This window comes from Seriola lalandi, unplaced genomic scaffold (assembly GCF_002814215.2).
Source record: "Seriola lalandi dorsalis isolate HSWRI2012SDOR001 ecotype SW California unplaced genomic scaffold, Sedor1 jcf7180002055008, whole genome shotgun sequence".
Taxonomy (NCBI): domain Eukaryota; kingdom Metazoa; phylum Chordata; class Actinopteri; order Carangiformes; family Carangidae; genus Seriola; species Seriola lalandi.
In genome coordinates, this window is record NW_019525551.1 from 75,899 (window position 1) to 93,513 (window position 17,615).

Genomic DNA, 17,615 nt, shown 5'->3' on the forward strand with positions numbered 1-17,615 from the left:
CACACACACACACACACACACACACACACACACACACACACACACACACACACAAACGAATCTGACATCAGAATGCCTGACCACACACCTGTGTGAGCTGTAGTAACTCACACTACAGACTTCTCTGTGTGTAGCTAACATCATGTACTGACATGTCACACGTGTTCAGTCGTCACATAGATCATTTTGGAGCTTCCCCACCAACAGTAAAGTCTGTATAAGTCTGTTTGAATTTGTTAAAACTAAATGATGTCATAAATAAATTGCTCTCCTGATTTACTTTAAGCATCAGAATGAGCAAAGTTTTGAAAAACATTATCCAATGATGCCAAACAGTCAGTTTAGTAACAACTGTGTGCCTGTGGCTCAGGATGTAGAGCGGGTCGTCCACTAATTACATGCTCGGTGGTTCGATCCCCGGCTCCTCCAGTCTGTATGTGGAAGTATTCTTGGGCAAGATACTGAACCCCCGTTGCCCTGATGGCTGTTCCATCAGTGTGTGAGTGTGATGCATGAATGTGAGTGTATTGTAAAGCGCTTTGAGTGGTCAGTAAGACAAGTCCATTTACCATAACTCAGGAAGGGAGCGGAGGAGAATGAGCAAATATAGAATTAAAACATAATCCTTCATTGTACTGAAACCAGTTGGCCCTAGCAACGGTCCCACGGATGCACCCCCCCACACCAGTATATAAGGAAAGTTTTTTCTTTGTCTGTTGGTGATTTTTTAACATAGGATGACTGCTTGTGTAACCTGAAGCGCTCGTGGAGGCTCCTGCACTGTGCTGGACTGAACTGTTACCAGAGCAGATCAGACATTTGTTTACATGCAAGTTGCAGATAAACTCGCATTGAGTGAAACTCCCAGAATCTGTGTGCTAAAGGAGTCCTTGTCTACGGTTGTTTCTGTGGAGCCTCAAACAGTCAGACTGGGAACCTGATTTAATTTCAGTTGTAAGAGGTGCAGCTTTAAAACCTGAAGTTTGCCGAGGTCACAAACAGCACAGTGAGCAGTCACAGCTCAGCAGGCCCCTGAGTCCGTGTTACTCTGGAGCCTGAGGTTCGATGCTGGAAACGCTGTGTGTGTGGTGTGTGTGTTTTACCTGTTGAAGGCAGCCACATTGTCGCCCAGTGTCTTCTGCTCATCAGCCCCTGAGCGGTAGTAGTCATATACAGCTTTAGGAAGAACTTTCCTGGCTTCCTTCTCAAAGTCCGACACACACACTCGTTGCTCCGACATGTCCGTTCACCACAACACCCGAGGCCACTCACTGTCTCTCACACACACACAGTGCAGAGCAGTGTAATCATTAACCTGCCGCAGGCCTCTTAGTTTTAATCAGGACTTCTGAGGGAGTCTCAGCTCGGCTCAGTTTACACAAGATAATGTTGTGTTAGACCACAACAAACCCAGAGGATTGTGGGTATCATGGCTGTGACTCTGAGCCACCTGGACCTTTATACCTGTGTGTGTTTAGACTGTGGTTAGATCATGACAAGGTGCTGGCTGCAAGTTATCTTTGACCCCTCGTGTTAAAAGTTAATTCAAGACAACAGTGTGTGCAGCCTAGTGAGCTGTGTAATGATCCACTCAGGAGGGACAGAGTCAAAGCTGCTGATGATGATGATTCTTCATCTCTTTAGTGAACAGGAGGATTCCTGCCTGCGGCTGTAGGTCTGCATGTGTCCTGTACTGTGTCAACCATAATGTGATGGACCTATGCCAGTAGACTGTGCATAAATGTACATACGTTAGATTCTGTTTCCTCTAAATGGCAGTTTGTCAGTCAAGTGCTTTGGTCCACAGGTGCAGATCGAAAACAAAGGTTTTTTTGTTAATGACTTTGTACGGAAGCCCTGAGAAGCAAGTGATTTCTTTTCTAGAAGAAAAAGGAAAAAGAAAAACTTCACATTTAAAACAAAAACAAAACAACAAACCTAAGAAGTGTTTCTTTTTGTAATACTGATTTTGGCCACAAGAGGCTGAAGAGCGTCACTTCCCCAGACTGAAAGCATTCATGTTTCCTTCTAGGTGATTTTTAATTCTTCCATTCACAATAAACACAACGTACATATGTGTGTGTGTGTAAGTTGTGTGACATTTCTGTTCTGTTCTTTCCTTCCTCAGAAATGGATTTGGATCTGTGAAGACTTTCAGCCAAACACTTAAGAATTCAGCTGAGAAAATATAAGGAGAATAAAAGTCCACGAGTGATGAGCTGTGATGGAAGAATGGATCACACATGACATGAATTGTTATATTTATTGATTTAATTAGCTTATTCGTTTCATTATTTTCTTTATATTTATTTCAAACTTTTCATCCAGACACCTCGAGGGCGACTTCTCCCATGGAGCTGCACGCTCTCATGTGCACCCTGAGATCCAGTAAAGAGACAGACTGACAGTAAACACTTACAGCTTGCATCTCTCTCTCTCTCTCTCGCTCGCTCTCTTTTAACCCCCTAGGAGTTTTTTTTCTTTATTCTGAGAAAAAAAAAAAAAAAAAATCACTTGCCTCTCTGGGCTCTTTATCACAGATGAAAAAAACAAACAGAAAATGTTCTTGTCAAAAAGAAATCTTTCAGAGCTTCTTTACTTTTGTTCACCTCTTAAAATCTTACAACTCAAACAGTCCAATAAGGAAATTCACAGCTCACACTGAGTCCATAACCTGTGACCATCAGTCACAAGAAGAAATTAATGTATTTTAAACTAAAACTTTATCTTTAATGCCTCCTTTGAAAGATGAAAAGATTGAAGCCCCTAACAAATTTTTATCATCTTGTAAACTGGTGAACACCGGAGAACGGATCTAAAGAGTCTGATCGTTAAATAAAAGTCAACTCTGCTCAGTTCCATGTTTATTTGTCATTTAACAAAATCCAATAAAAGCTTTAAGAATTAACATTTTGCACCATCACCAAAAACATAACTTCTCCCACTAAAAAGGTAAAACTAGAAAGTCAAGGTTAATAAAATGCAAGCGTCGGGGAGGGGGGGGGGTGAATACATAAGGTCAGCAACAGCTCATGACAGGCAGGTGAAAAAAGAGAAGTCTACTCTACAGAAGATCGTCACAAAGCACAAGACTAAAGATACACACTGAAGAAAAGAGTCAGACTGAGGCTCTCCCTCGTCTGAAGTGTCCCTCCGTCCAAAACTAGTCCACATGACAGGACGTCTCAGTCTGATCCACAAAGAGCCTCCTGAAACAACTCCACTCAACAACCTTTTATTAGACGTCTGACAACACTCACAGATGTTTATCAATCAAAGAACAGTTTGATTATTGATTCCACTTTAATTTCTTCTCATTTCAGGGTTCAGCTGGGTGTCAGTGTCTCCTCCACAACGCCGTCAAACCTACGTTCCCATTGTTCACGCCCATCCATGTCACCCACTGGCCAATCAGAATCAAAGCCGTCAAGGAAAAGATTAGAGAAAAACGAGTGTGGCCGTGTAAACGCCCCGTCCACCTGAGCTTTAGCCCCGGTGAAGTCCCACCCACAGCGTGTCAGCTGTGTGCTTCAGAGGGAAGCCGCTCACTTCCTACTTCATCCTGCCCTCAGGTGGAGTTTGATTGGCTCAACAGGATGCAGTGATGTTTATGGGTACAACTTGATAGTGAGCTATGCAGGTGAGGGGGGAAGGTATCTCCAAGTCGAGGGTGAGAAGGCCTTTGCCCTCCTTCCCCCCTCCCCCATTCGGCGCCGCTTTGCTCGGTCAAACCCCAGAAAGGAAGGCGGGGCCGCAGGCCCACTAAGCGTTGTGTTGGCCCGATCGCCGATGGTTGGGGGAGTGTGGTTGCAGCGGTGCTACGAGGTCGCTGCCCCAGTTTGGGTGCCCAGGAGTTTGGGAGGGCGGACGAAGCATCCGCTTCCCATTTCCTCCCCCCAGTGTGGCCCGGTGCTGCTGTTCCGACACCCCAGACCCGCTGGACGCTGGTGAATCTCCAAGCCTTCGCTGGACCAAAGACATGAAGCAGCATAGCGTTCACACCCAGGCAGTCCAGCCCTCATACAGCTGGGCCAGGTTGTCCATGTTGGTGGCCTCCTTGATGACGAAATCCACCTGCAGCCAAACAGCAGGAAATGATTTACAGCCTGTGTCAGGTCAGCGCTGTGAGCTCTGTGACAACTGTAATGATACTTCAGTTTTAAATCACACTGCTGCTCTTTATGACTGATGTTATGATCTGACTGATTGTTGATTAACTGACTGTTAATCTGTGATTGACATTGAAGACTGACATTGAAGAATAAATCCGTCTGAACTGACTGGTCATGTGACTGAACAGTCAGTTCAACTTCGTGTCTTAAGTTTATTCAACTTTTCTCAAGTTCAGTTAGTTTTACATTTTCAAAACGAATAAAGTTAAACTATAAGACTGTGTTGATTCAAATACAGAGGTCTATAGAAACTGAACTGAGACTAAAGGTTTTAACTAATTTACAAGTGAATTAATAGTTTATTAAAAGTTTATTTAACGAGAAATGTTTGTTTTTAATAATTAAAAAGTTAACTTGTCTTCACAGATTCAGATAGTTAAAAAATTTTAACTAACTTTTTTATATTAAAACAAATAGTTTACTTTATTTATTTATTTATTTATTTTTTTTACAGTGACCAGTGCAGTAAGGATTAAATAAGTAATTTCCAGTGTAGTAAAAATGTATGTAACTGCAGTGGACATGGACACTGTTGCTCAGACCGATACGATGGTTGATGTGTTTGGGATGAAGTGTGTGTCGTGTCACCTGCTCTGTGGCGCTCATCCTCCTGTTGGGATCGATGTCTCTGCCCTCCAGCTTGGCTTTCACTCTCTTCCACACACTGACCGCATACGAGTTCCTCTCCTGGACGGCTGCAACACAGAGAGGAGCAGGTTCAGAGCAGAGCGCTGACACTGCACCACCGTCAACATCACTCATTCTTTCACTCATTCTCGCTGCTCTTCATTCAAGTGTGAATCCATTAATGCAGTACTGCCAGGTGAGCAGGTGAACTACTGGATCAGATCAGAGAGAACGGTTCTCTTCAAACAAACAGTTTGCTTTGCATTAGACACATGTAGCTATGGTAACTGGACACAAACATGGTTACGCCTGTAGCCTCAAAATGCTTACTTAAAAATGCATGACAAAAATGAGAAACATGTCAGTGACAAACTAATAAACCTGTTTATCTAAAACACTGCTCTGCACGTGTGTTTTTTAAAATATCATTGAAAAGAATTTTAAGGTCATGAGATGCTTAAAGTGACAGTTGGATAAATCCTGAGGGTGACACATGCACGAGGTCTGTAGTGTGTGTTATTCAGATGTATTGTGTAATAACAGGACTTCCAACCTCGGAGCGGTCAGAGGGAAGAGAGTGGAGAACCGTACCTCGTCCTGTCTTGGGGTCTCGTACGGCCCTCTTGGGGCTGGGGTTGAGGCCCTTGCTGTTCATCAGGAGAGTGCTGGGTGGAGTGTCGTTGGGGGTCCCGAGGTTACGTGGCAGACCCTTGCGTGCATTCTGGGACATCGAGTCTGGCTGGGTCTTCACCCCACTGCACCTCACAGCTGGAGTCAGAGCACATGTGATGTGGTGTGAGAAAAAACAGTTGTCTTATAAAATGTTATATTTCTAGTTATGCTCATTCTTTTCAGCAGGATTCATTAAAAATCAGCTCCAGAGCCTCTGCTGCACTAAATATCTGACTGGTCACATCCTTCTGTCTGTTTTCTGTCACTACAATAATCTCAGAACAACTTCTTCTCACTTATCAGTTATCAGAATAACTGAGTATCGCTCCCCATTAAGTTTGGGAATATAAAGCAACTGACAGCCGAGCTTCTGAATCAGACGCTCTGATTGGCTGTGACAGTACCCAATGGAGCCAATGGGAGTGTCCAATTCACTGATGTGACTCTAGACATGAGAAACGATTGGCGAACACACAGAGAGAAAGCCAGGCAAACGGTGAGACTCCAATTTTTTTTAGATTAATTTCAGGTCTTCACAGAGGATTTTATGAGAACATTAAAATGTCAGAGCAGTCAAACTGCTCCTGCAGGGGTTTGACATGTTTCTGTGGATGTGACACTTTTTCTTGCTGTGAAAACTGTTCACCTCAACTGAAAAGAGATGCTGTACTGAGCTGAAAAGGAAGCTGCAGTGTCTTTACAGCCACCTGTCAAGACTACAGGGGTGAGGGGGTGAGGGGGTGAGAGGGTGAGAGGGTGAGAGGGTGAGGGGAGATTGTGTATGTTGCTGTAAGTTGGTACCTGCTGCGAAGCTCGTCTGCGCTGCAGAAACAGGACTGGCACATTCAGTGTCTCTGTCTGTCACCAGCGGGGAGGCGAAGCCCACCAGGCCATTATACACACTGCAGAGACACACACACACAGGATTAATATAGGGTTTATGTGGGGAGATGAGAACGGTGTATGAGTGTGTGTGAGTGTGAGCACCTCTGGCTCTGGGAGTGCAGCTCCTTCAGGGTGGCTGGAATCTCCTCCAGGAGCTCGAGCTGCTCCTGGTTGCGGGGCTGCCCGCTGGCTTGGACCACGGTGAACAAGACCAGCTGGATGTTGTCCTGCCACGCTTTATACTCCAACAGGAAGTGACGCACGCTGCCCTCATACACCACCTCTTCACCATCTGCGAGCGCCGCCTCCTCGTCCTGTATGAGTGATCACAGAGACTGTTACAGCCGACAGACTCAGGATCAGGATCTGAGACTCACTAAGTATCCAGACGCCTTCATTTGTTGCAATTTACTGATTTAAAGATTAAAGTTGATTAGATTTACTTTTTGCATCGCGCACACACACACACACACACACACACACACACACACACACACACACACACACACACACACACACACAATGACAAGTGCGAGTTGAATTAAACCAGTGCAGATGTGGAGCTGCTGGGTCTTGTGTACCTTCGCCATGGCCCTCAGCAGGTGCTTGACGTCAGCCAGCTGGCGGTTGTGGTTGGACAGAGTGGCTTTAATGGAGTCGACCAAGAGCTGCAGCGTCTCTCCACAGGACTCCAGCTGCTGCTCCCGCTCTTCCTGAGCTCTCCGCTCCACGCTCAGCTCCTCCTCCAGCTGCCTCTGGGCACAGCTCAGCCAATCAGGACTGCCGATGGGCAGGTCCAGCAGCGGACTCTGTAGGGATGACAAAGAACTTAAAGGCACACCGTGGAGTTTCTTTTTAATGACATGCAGCAGTGTGTGAGAGTTACTGAGTTGCTGAAGAGTAACACGTGTGTTACACACTCTATAGAGGTCAGAGGTCAAACGCACCAGTCTGTGCAGCAGCTGGAGCTCCAGTGGCGACACGGTGCTGCTGAACTGAGCAGCGTAGGAGCAGGTTTGCTGGCAGCGCTTCAGGAGCTCAAACAGCGCTGCATCCATGTTGAGGGCCTCGGGGGACCGGGTCCGAAGGCCTTCAAAGTTCAGGATGGTGGAGCACAAGAAGGTGACCTGGAACAACACAGCGAGAACTTTTCTCTAGCACTGGTCATCTAGAAAGTGGTGTGGCTGGAGAACGAGGCTAGACACTGAAGTTTTAAAGATGGGCCCTCTCTCATCAACATGGCAGCCATGTTACCTGACTGGTGCGCTGGTTCTCTCTCGCCACCACGCCGCGTCTCTCCCTGATGGTCATCTCAAAGTCCTGCAGGACCGGGGCCAGTGCTGGGTTGGCTCCACCAGCCCATTTCAGACGCTGCTCGATGCTGGCCTCCAGAGACGCCAGCTTCTCCTGAGACAACAGGAGCCAAACAGAACAGGAAGTGGACTTCAAATCACAGCGCAGGTTAAAGAACGACTTGGGGAAATTTCCTGAATAAATAAAAGCTTAACGGAGATCAAGATCTTTTCTGACAGAGAGACTTCATGACAAATTACGTATACATAAGTCACTTAATCAATGCATTATATATCTCTGAATATGTGACAAGGATGAGTGAAGATGTATGAAGATGCTGGAGTGTTGCCTTTGACAGATGATTACATGATGCAAAGAAATGATGATTAAATGCTTCAACCATATCTCTTACTAATAATTGACAGGATTAATTTCTTGTAGGAATTCATTTCCCTCTGAGGAGGCACAGAGACGAACAGATTTAGCTTTGATGACATGTTTCTTCTGCTGTCAGTGTTTTATTAGGTGTTTTTATTCTGTGTTAGATGTTTATATTAGAGTTGTATGTAAAGAGCTTGACTATCAGCAGTGAGAGTAAACATATTAGAAAATACTGTGGTGCTGAGTCCTGGTCTAGAAGTTATTCTGATGTTAGAGTGACATAAATCGCTGAGGAAACCAAATGAACGTGTAAATATAAATAAAATTAACAAAAAATATACTTGGCAGTTCAATTAATAGATTAAATATGAAAAAAAAATCACAGTAATTAAAAAAAAATTAAGTTTATTTTTGATGTCTAAGAGCAGTACGTTGGAGGAATTAATGACATTCAGTGTTACTACGTCATAATTCAAGTCCACTGGAATTCAGCCCCTTCGTAGCATTCATGGACTGGCTCCATAGGACAAAAAAATGATGTAAAAATTCAACCTGCCAAAAAGGAATGACATCCAGTTCAGATGTAATGTGTCACATTTTGCATCAAATCCAACAGCTGGATTAAATTAATACACCATAAACTTTCTTCTTTAAAAAACTGACTGGATTTGAGAGAACTTGATGGGCCCTGTGGAGCTTTCTCCCATCATGTTATCTGTGTGAGGTCTAACAAACAGTCTTCATTAATCATTTGAAAAGCTTTAAATTCAGCATTGTTTACATATGTTTTTACCAGTTTGTTGTTCCTCCCCCCCTGCCTGTTGTTGGCACATTGCTGTATATCTGGATGTGTCATACTGTCTCCATAGAACCGTTACACTCTCAGCGTTGGACGCCGATGAGCTATAAATGATACTTATATCATTAACAAACCTATTTCCTTTGATGCAACAACCAGAAAACACCCTGATAAAGCACATGATCAAAAAAGGCAAAAAAAAACTCCAGTATGGTAGCATGTCTGGGTGAGGATGTTTGATTGGTGGATTAAACACAGGTTTATGTGTGTTGTGTGACACTGACCTGGATGCCGATGATGGCTCCCTCATCCTGACTCAGCTTGTACAGCTTCTTCTTCATGTTGCTGAGGATGACAGAGCGAGGAGGGATGCTGACGCTCAGAGGCTGATTGTTGGGGCTCAGCACATCCTCATGCTGCCACTGGAGGTGGAGGACAACAGGAACATGTGGTGTTACACCCAACCAATCCATAACCTTTATTACACACATGACCCTCAATAATAACCCAACTCAGAAATGTATCATGTTGTATTCACTGTCAATGAGCCACTGACACAAAGAAGTGAACAAATCAAATCGTGCTGTTATCTATGGTTCTTTAAATCAACAGTGTTGGCCAGCTGGTCAGTCAGTACATACTACACGCAGACAGAATTTTTATAGGAAGGTGAAATTAATGACATCCCAGTCTGTGAAATCCAGCCTATCAGAACCCTCCTCACACTCATCTGTGTGTACCTGGAACATGGCGATGTGCAGCTGGCTCCTCTGCAGACTGGCCTTGGCAGCCTCTAGGTTGGCGTCCAGCCTCCTGAGCAGGTCCACCTTCTTCCAGGCTGTGTCGTAGGAGGAGGCCAGCACCGTGGCTCTGTTCAGCAGCAGCTGGGAGACCCGACCTGAAGCCAGGCTCTGCTCCACGGCCTTCTTACAGAGCTCGTCCAGAGACACCTGCAGAGCCAAGACAGAGAGGGGTTCAGAGGTCAAGATGAGGTACGGGTCAGATACTGACTGATGTGTTTTCGAACACTGAAACAGTAAAAGTGTCTCTGTGCCTCTAACAATTATTCATATTGAATGGTATATCAAACTTTCAGTACAGTAATGATAATACTTTAACCAGGCTCTGTCGCATTTCACTCCCATGTGAGTGAAAGTGTAAATATGAAGAATGTGAAAAATGAAGCAGGATGCGCTATGGAAGATAACTGTGTTCTTACACATGCCTTCAATCTATTTGGCTGACAACCATCAGTGATGATTAATTAGCCAACATCTGAAGAACTGCACACGCACACGCACACACACACACACACGTCGTACCTTGCTCTCTGCACCAAAGTCTTTTGCCTCCACCTGGGTGACGACGTCGAGGCCGAGGGCCGACAGCGTGCTACAGAGGGCCAGACCCAGGGCTTGGCTGGGCAGACCCATGAGCATCTGCCGAACAAACTCTGCTGTGAAGGCCTTGATGGGGCGGGTCATCTGTTCCTCACTCACCACCGCCACACCTGACCCCGTCGCACTGGGCCGCCGGTACAGCGGCTTCCCCAAACCAACCGGTCCATTTGTGGGCAACAGGTCCTCAGCTGAGGGACAGGTACCTGGACACAGGTGATATGTTACGCATTTGTGAGACAGCAGGCAGGAACGTTTGATCTGGTCTCAAAGAGCAGGAGTGTAGTGATAACATTTTATGGAAGGATCAATAACATTAACATATGGTCTTCCACAGCTCTTGTGAGTGGTTATCAGGCAGTCACTATGAGTGTCTGAAAGAACCTGATGTGTTCATCCTGAGGGCTTCACCTTATGTGGCAGAGCTCTTACCAGACAGAGTCTGAGCAAAGGAGGAGCACAGCCTGAAAAAGTCCCGGATGGTCTGCAGTCTCTTCAGGAAGAAGACCTCCTCCATCAGCTGCCTCTGGTTCAGGCTGTCAAAGAAGTGGAGCTGTGTGCCCCGAGCCTCCCTCAGAACATCCACTTTCCTCCAGGCTGACGGCACCTCCAGAGAACTCAGCTGAGGACAAGGAGGAACAGAGGAACATGGGATGACAGAGTGTTGGGAACCACAAATAACCTTTCGTTACCCAGGAAATGATGCTGACAATCACTCACTGGGCAAAGCAGCTGTGTCCCTCTGTGCTATACGTCAGTGTCAACATTTAGATAGTTTGTTTATTGTATTCATTTAAAATTGAAAATCAATTAATTAATTACACTGAAGAAAACTGTTTGTTTTCTTTTTTCTGACAGCATAACTGTTACTGTACTGCTAATAATTTTGTTCACTGGGCCTCCTTCAAAATAAGAGTTTGCTAAGTCTGAAAATCTCATTTCAAAACATTCTTTTAAGTCCAAAGTCCTTGAAAAGTTCTAGAGTGGATGATAAAAGCTTTTGAGTGTGACAAGGAAACTGGACTTAAGTTACCAACAACTGTTAAATGATGCATCTGTGTGGTGTTCTGAGGGTCTCATGGGACCTTTAAAAGAGGAGGAGGGCTAACATAAAAAACTAGACTGAATTCAAAAGAATGGAAAACATGAAAGGGACCAGAGATCCAAAACGTAAGTAAAAGACCTGACAGTGAAAAACACACTATGTGTCATTTATACCGTTATTACATTTGTTACACGTGAAGGAGAACCTGGGTGCTACCTTCTCTGTGAGTTGTCCAAAGGCTGTCTCCAGCTGTGTGAACATGCCGTCAAAGGCCACCAACAACATTTGACCTGCAGACATCTTTGGTGTGTCCTGTCCTGGTCCATCCATGCTGCGGGGCTGGATCAGCTCAGAGTACTGAGCACGCAGCATCCTGAGCACAAACACACAATTCAAACATCACACATGCTGCGGATTCATGTAAAAGCCATGTTGATCTGCAGTGTTGTAGGAGCCGCACAGACAGTGACCCATAGAGCCACAACAGGCCAGGTAAACAAACAAACAAACTGGTCTTTAAACATTTGCTAAGAGTTAGTTAAACCAAGTCAATGACATGTATCATCATATAATCCTCGCTGCTGCTTACCTGGAGATGTGGAGGCAGTGGTTGTGTCCGTCATGGTCCAAGCCTGTGGTGGCCTGCAGACTGTCTGCCAGGCCCTGCAGGCCGAGACCATCAGAGCTCTGCTCCACCAGCTGCTCCAGCTCGGCCAGCATGGACTCCAGGGTGGGCTCTCCTTTGATCATACAGCGCAGAGCCTCTGGGAAGATTATCTGACGGAAGTTGGTGTTCAGTTCCTACAGTGAACAAGGAGACACGTCAACATACTGACACATTTACACACCCATAAAAACATTTCAAAGTGTTTCACCCAAAAGATAGGCTGCTGTGGGGCTCCACCTACCTGCAGGCAGGTGTACACAGTGTTGGCCAGGTACACGGCCTGGGTGGTAGCTGAGGGTGCAGGCAGGTCCAGGTCATGGGGCAGCAGTGGGCAGCGTTGGAGCAGTGTTGCCAGGGCGCTGACATTTCCAATCATGCTGCAGAGCTCCTCCAAAAACCACGCCCCGTCCCGAGACGTCAGGTCGACCAGCTGCTCTCCAGCGCTGGCCGCCGCCCCCTCCATCACCAGGTTCCTCCTTGAAAAAAAATAAAAGATGGTGAGTTCTTTCTGTTCTTCTATTAATCCACTTACCAGAAGCACCACATTTCAAACATGAGGTCTAAATGCGATGTTTAAGGTTTCAGACATACAGCAGTTACTAAAATATACATTGAGATAGATTGCATCACTGACTATTTTCCATTAGTCTGAGTGGGCAAACAGTGAAACGGGGACTGAAAGATGTTTCAACCTGCAGAGTGTACAGAGGGCAGAGGTGATGATTCCAGCCAGGCTGAGGGAGCCGGGCTCTCCGTTCTCCCGGAGGAAGACTGTGATGCAGTGTTCGATCTCCTGCAGCTGCTCCTCACAGGCTGCTGCTGTCGTACCCTCAGCCTTCAGTCGCTCTGCCTGGTGCATCACGCGCTCATTGGTGTCGGCCACCTGGTGCTGCAAAGTCAGCTCCACACTGGACAGGAACTGGCAAGAGGCTGCAGGAGGCTGGGGGGCAAACAGCACCTCGTATCTGTGAAGGAACGGGAAACAAAGCTCAGCTGTGGGAATGATGAATTACATAACGAGCTTCACATGATGTTACTGATTAAAAAAAGTTAATACGAATATAGTCATGGTGTCTGTGGACTAGCATGAAGAACCACGACATCATGTTTTTTGTAATTACGGTGAATCAACCTCTCAGTAACTGCAACAGGGAGACCGTGTTGCTTAGTAACAGCTACAGAAAATAACAGCCTTTCAGCCATAAGAGGATGCAGAGCAGAGGCTGCACAGGGCTAAACCCCTGAATGTTTTCAGCTGTTTCAGAAACTACTGTCAGACAGAACCTATGGCCCGGGGCCTGTAACAGTTTATATGCAGGGCAAGGTGACCAGTCACTGGTCCATCAATCAACTCGACAAGTCAACTTATTAAAAGACAGTCGCTCTTCTTTCTTTAAGAACAGAGTGGACATTGGATCTGAATACATCACTGATATGATTTGTCGATGTAAATTACAATTCAGATACTGTAAATCTACTCATCATAGTATTTAGACTCAAAATGTGACTGTTATTGAGGCCTTCATCTCATATAGCAGTTTAATGTTTCATGTTGGCTTGTTATGAGATACATGAGATGTACTTGTAGCCAGCTGCGTTGAGCTCAACAGCTACAGTCATTTCTGAGACTGTTTAAAGTTTAGCATCTACTACCAATGCTAATATAAAAATCTGAAAATACACTTTCTCCCTGTAACCACTGTTACTGTGTGGCGTTTAGCTGTTTTCAGTAAGAAAACACATGCACTACTTGGTCACCACAACAGACTGGCTGCTTATTAACTGCTTATCACAGGTTCCAGTGTGTTTGTGCCCAGCACAGACCTTTCTGTTTCAGCTGCTCAGTGACTGTACTGAGTAACACCGACACTAGCTAACATCAACTGTTACTGTATCTGACTGTCTAATGTTGAGTGCAGTGGGTTTTTAACAGGCAGTCGTTTCTTGATTAAATCTTCCAAGTAGAGATAAAATAAATCCTGAAGTGTGTGATACTGAAGTTAGTTATTTAGTGTTAGCTACTTCCTAAACTCACAGATCACCTGGAAGGATGTGTTTGATTTATTGTTCCCATCCTCGCCAAATCTGTGGACTGCCTCACTATTCAAGACACTGGACACTAACACATGGTATTCTTTGCACTAAACCCAGTTCATAGTGCTGTAGGAAGCGATGTAAAGCACTGATGGAACAGAACACAGCCCTGCCACTCCCCTCTCCTTTGTAGTCTTGTCACTGGAGCATCAGCAGGGAGAGTTCCCAGTGAACAGCGTTTATGTCCTGACAGGCCACTAAAATGGATAAAGTAAACAGTAAAAAGGGTCTTTTTAGATGGTATGCCAGAGAGGAGAGCTGCAGTTCCTTACTGTCTGTAGATGTGCTGACAGTGCTCCACTGTCATGTCTCTCATCAGTTCCTCCAACCATGCCTTCCACTGGTGGGCTCGGTGGAGCAGCAGAGTTGCCCGTGGGTACAGCAGAGCCACTGTAGCATAGCTGTGCAGCTGCTCCAGGCAGCCACGCAGAGCCCCACGGCGCTGCTGCAGCAAGGAGCTCAACTCTGCCTCCAGGCTCTCGCACTGGCTGATCAGATGGGCCTGGCCCGCATTCTGCAGGAAGGCTGTAGCTGGGACATAGCTGGGAGGACCTGGAAGAACCAGAGAACCAAAAACAAGGTGTAATGCAGCTAAAATGCTCCATGTGGCATCTTAACAGGAAAATTTGACCAAATTCATTTACAGCCATTAAATTAGACCTGAGAAAATAGCAGCCTTCACATCACCTTCTACACTGCAGGGAGCTCTGATTCTGCTCTCTAAAAGCCAGTGAATATCTTTGTCAAATGTCACAAATTTCTTTTCGATCACAATCCACGCTTTACCCTAAATAAACCTAATTATCAGCCAATGCTAACTAGCTAATTAAATACATCATATCCAGAAACAGAGTAAAAGTATTTTACATAAAACACAAGAAATGCTGCAAAAATAAAACTTCATTTGGAAATGATTTTTAACCACTTTATCGTGCTTGCATCATTTCTAGTGGGACTAACCCAGATCTATGGGACTGCTGATGTCCTGCAGCAGGCTGGCCAGCTGGGTGGCTTCCAGATTGGAGAATGCAGCCTGGTACTGGGAGATCCACTGGTCCAGGTCTGCCAGCTTGCTCTGGATGGCCTCCTGCACAGTCCGCTGCCGCGACTGCAGCTGTGTATGTTCAGAATACCTATGAGGAGGGGAGGTGGATGAATGAGCTGGGAGGGGTCACTGACGGTCTGATGATGATGATGATTCTCTTGACTGTTCCAAAAGTTAACTAAGCTTTTCACAGGGACACTAATTGATTATTATAAATGCAGACATCTCATTCTTTGTAAATATGACTTCTCAGTGCCAGACATCATTGTGCTGACTCAGACCTTTGCTCCAGTGTGAGGATGAGGTGGTCTGGGTGGTTCTCTGCCCCCTCCAGGAACGTTATCTCCTCTTGCAGCTTGGCTTGTAGTTTCTCCCCCTGGCACAGCAACTCCTGCAGGACCAGGTACTCCTCCACGGCTTCCTCCACTTGTGGCAGCACCGCCAGCATCTCGTCACGATTTTTGAACCAGTTCACCTGCACACAGTCCACACAATCCACCAGTCAAACACTTTGCTTCTTTTTTTGTGTGCAGGTTTTTAATACCGCTTCAGTTCTCTGGTGTTACAGTAGCTGCTTGTTTCATTTCCCAGGATTTGACCATAAGCTTGTCCTAACCTTGACCCAACAGTCTGCACGTTCTTACACTAATACTGTTAAACAATAAAGCCAGCAACAGCATCATTTTCACCTCCTGAATTTGCATCATCATATGTACAATTAGACAAAACTGAAATGTGCCTCTGATGCTTTTAACTTAATTTAACTTAATGAAATGAAATGTTAAAGGAATAAATAAGATAATAATTAACCTCAGGAGGAAGTCCATCACAGCAGAGTTGTACAACATTCACTAACAGACTGACAGGCTCGACTCCCGTCAGGACCTCACCTTGATCTCAGCCACCCTGGAGGAGAAGAGGGAGCGTGTGATGTCTCTCTCCATCTCCCTCTTGCTCTGCTTGCTGTCAGCCTGTTGGCCTCCTCCTCCGTACACTGCACCAGCAAAGCCCACCTCCCCCCCGGCAGTCCAGTCCACCAGGGGATCATAGACGAAGGCCTCAAGCAGGGTCAGTAGGGTCTCCCTTCCCCGACGCATCATTTGAACCACCTGAAATGACACACCTGACTTCAGCAAAGGAAACTTTTTTCCTTTTTTCCAGAACACTAACTGCTCCTCCTCCAAATGGTTGTACAGTTAACTCGTGAACTGTGAACATATATACACAATTCAATATGAATGTAATGGGCCTCAGTGAAGGGAGATGGGGCACTAACCTGTTCACAGGACAGCCTGAAGATGCCCTCCACCCCTGTGACTCCCAGGGCAGTCTCAATGTTGTGGGTCATCCTGAACGGGACCTTCTCTGGCACCCGCAAGCTCTTACCTAGAGATAGAGAGACACCACACACACACGCGCACTTAAAGCCACACTAAACTGTAGAACCATAGGCAGCTCAACAGATGTGTTAAACACAGTCAGACACATGATTATCATCCACAGGACAATACAGAGTTAATATGTTTGGTTTTTAATGTCATTTGTCTGCACACTGACCTTTTTCAAAGCAGACGTTGTAGTCAATGTGTACAACCTCTCCAGTGGTCATGTCAATCAACACATTGTCAAGGTGACGGTCGCCAAGGCCAATGATATATCCCACCATGGACATGACAGCAGTGGATCTGGCGTAGGACTGCAGCAAAAAGAAAAGGGACATCAATCAAACACAGAGTGGATGACTGTGAAAGTCTCGATGCTTCGCAACATCCCACAACGTCGTGGTTACCTGAGTGACTCTCCACCACTCACTGGGAGTGGTGCAGGAACACCACAACTCCTTGGCCAGCAGGTTGGAGGGCGTGGCCTCCATTAACTCTTTCAGCACCTCCTTCATGACACTGAGGGGCCAGTCACGTCGCGTCACATCTAGACTGAGCCCCACCGCCTTCAGAGCTGGTCCAATGCGGCTGTAGTAGAGCTCACTGGGGCGGGGAACTGGAGGCACTGGCTGCTGTTGGAAGGAATCCTGGGCCTGGTCAGGAAAAAATAACAAAAAAGTAAATTTAACTCTCACAAAAAAAACATTAAATTACAATGGTGGGGTTGCAACAGGAAAGGTGGCCAGAAAATATCCTGTTTGACGCTTTAAAGTGCAGCATCGTACAGAGGAGAACGTCACCTTCTGAGCCTGCAGCACAGCCTCCCTCTGCTGCCAGCGCTTATAGAGGCCAAAGAGTGGCGTGGCTCCGTCCACCCACTGGATCAGTCCTGACCGGGTTCCCAGGGGGGTGACGGAGTAGTGGCGGGCGTGGAAGTGAGGCTGCTCCTGTTGGTTGATCTTGGTGAACATGGTGTTGACAATCGACAAGAACTGCATGATGCGCTCGTCCAGATGTAAATCCTCCAGACCTGAGAGAGACAAGAGTTTGATCACTACTGAATCAGGCGAGAGGTCAAACATTCAGGGAGAAAAAATGTATTTGAATTCATTTTAATTTAGAACTTGCTTTCTGTGTGATGCATGGGGGGGGGGGG

The 17,615-nt window shown here is 45.9% G+C and overlaps 2 protein-coding genes across 3 annotated transcripts in view; both read right to left on the minus strand.

Annotated features, from left to right (window-relative positions):
* The window catches only part of hao1 (hydroxyacid oxidase (glycolate oxidase) 1), a 7,238-nt gene extending 5,868 nt beyond the window's left edge, over nt 1-1,370 (minus strand). Inside the window, exon 1 of the mRNA XM_087171533.1 lies at nt 1,104-1,370. Within this exon, the coding sequence (XP_087027659.1) occupies nt 1,104-1,240 (137 nt within the window). The 5' untranslated portion in view covers nt 1,241-1,370. The remainder of the gene's footprint in view (nt 1-1,103) is intronic.
* A 1,481-nt stretch (nt 1,371-2,851) lies between these two features.
* smg1 (SMG1 nonsense mediated mRNA decay associated PI3K related kinase) overlaps nt 2,852-17,615 on the minus strand; it is a 44,901-nt gene continuing 30,137 nt past the window's right edge. The window contains exons 41-64 of one of the 2 annotated variants that reach the window (XM_023397462.2): nt 17,260-17,489; nt 16,867-17,112; nt 16,635-16,773; nt 16,354-16,463; nt 15,968-16,186; nt 15,359-15,552; nt 14,993-15,165; nt 14,305-14,584; nt 12,631-12,903; nt 12,180-12,414; nt 11,861-12,072; nt 11,488-11,644; nt 10,659-10,848; nt 10,152-10,432; nt 9,570-9,779; nt 9,114-9,251; nt 7,611-7,763; nt 7,304-7,483; nt 6,938-7,165; nt 6,459-6,670; nt 6,273-6,373; nt 5,391-5,567; nt 4,761-4,867; nt 2,852-4,074 (exon numbers count right to left, since the gene is read on the minus strand). In XM_023397462.2, coding sequence (XP_023253230.1) covers nt 3,997-4,074; nt 4,761-4,867; nt 5,391-5,567; nt 6,273-6,373; nt 6,459-6,670; nt 6,938-7,165; nt 7,304-7,483; nt 7,611-7,763; nt 9,114-9,251; nt 9,570-9,779; nt 10,152-10,432; nt 10,659-10,848; nt 11,488-11,644; nt 11,861-12,072; nt 12,180-12,414; nt 12,631-12,903; nt 14,305-14,584; nt 14,993-15,165; nt 15,359-15,552; nt 15,968-16,186; nt 16,354-16,463; nt 16,635-16,773; nt 16,867-17,112; nt 17,260-17,489 — 4,523 coding nt within the window. In that variant the 3' untranslated portion in view covers nt 2,852-3,996. Of the gene's footprint in view, nt 4,075-4,760; nt 4,868-5,390; nt 5,568-6,272; nt 6,374-6,458; nt 6,671-6,937; nt 7,166-7,303; nt 7,484-7,610; nt 7,764-9,113; nt 9,252-9,569; nt 9,780-10,151; nt 10,433-10,637; nt 10,849-11,487; nt 11,645-11,860; nt 12,073-12,179; nt 12,415-12,630; nt 12,904-14,304; nt 14,585-14,992; nt 15,166-15,358; nt 15,553-15,967; nt 16,187-16,353; nt 16,464-16,634; nt 16,774-16,866; nt 17,113-17,259; nt 17,490-17,615 lie in introns of those variants that run through there. The other variant, XM_087171553.1, reaches the window with a different exon arrangement.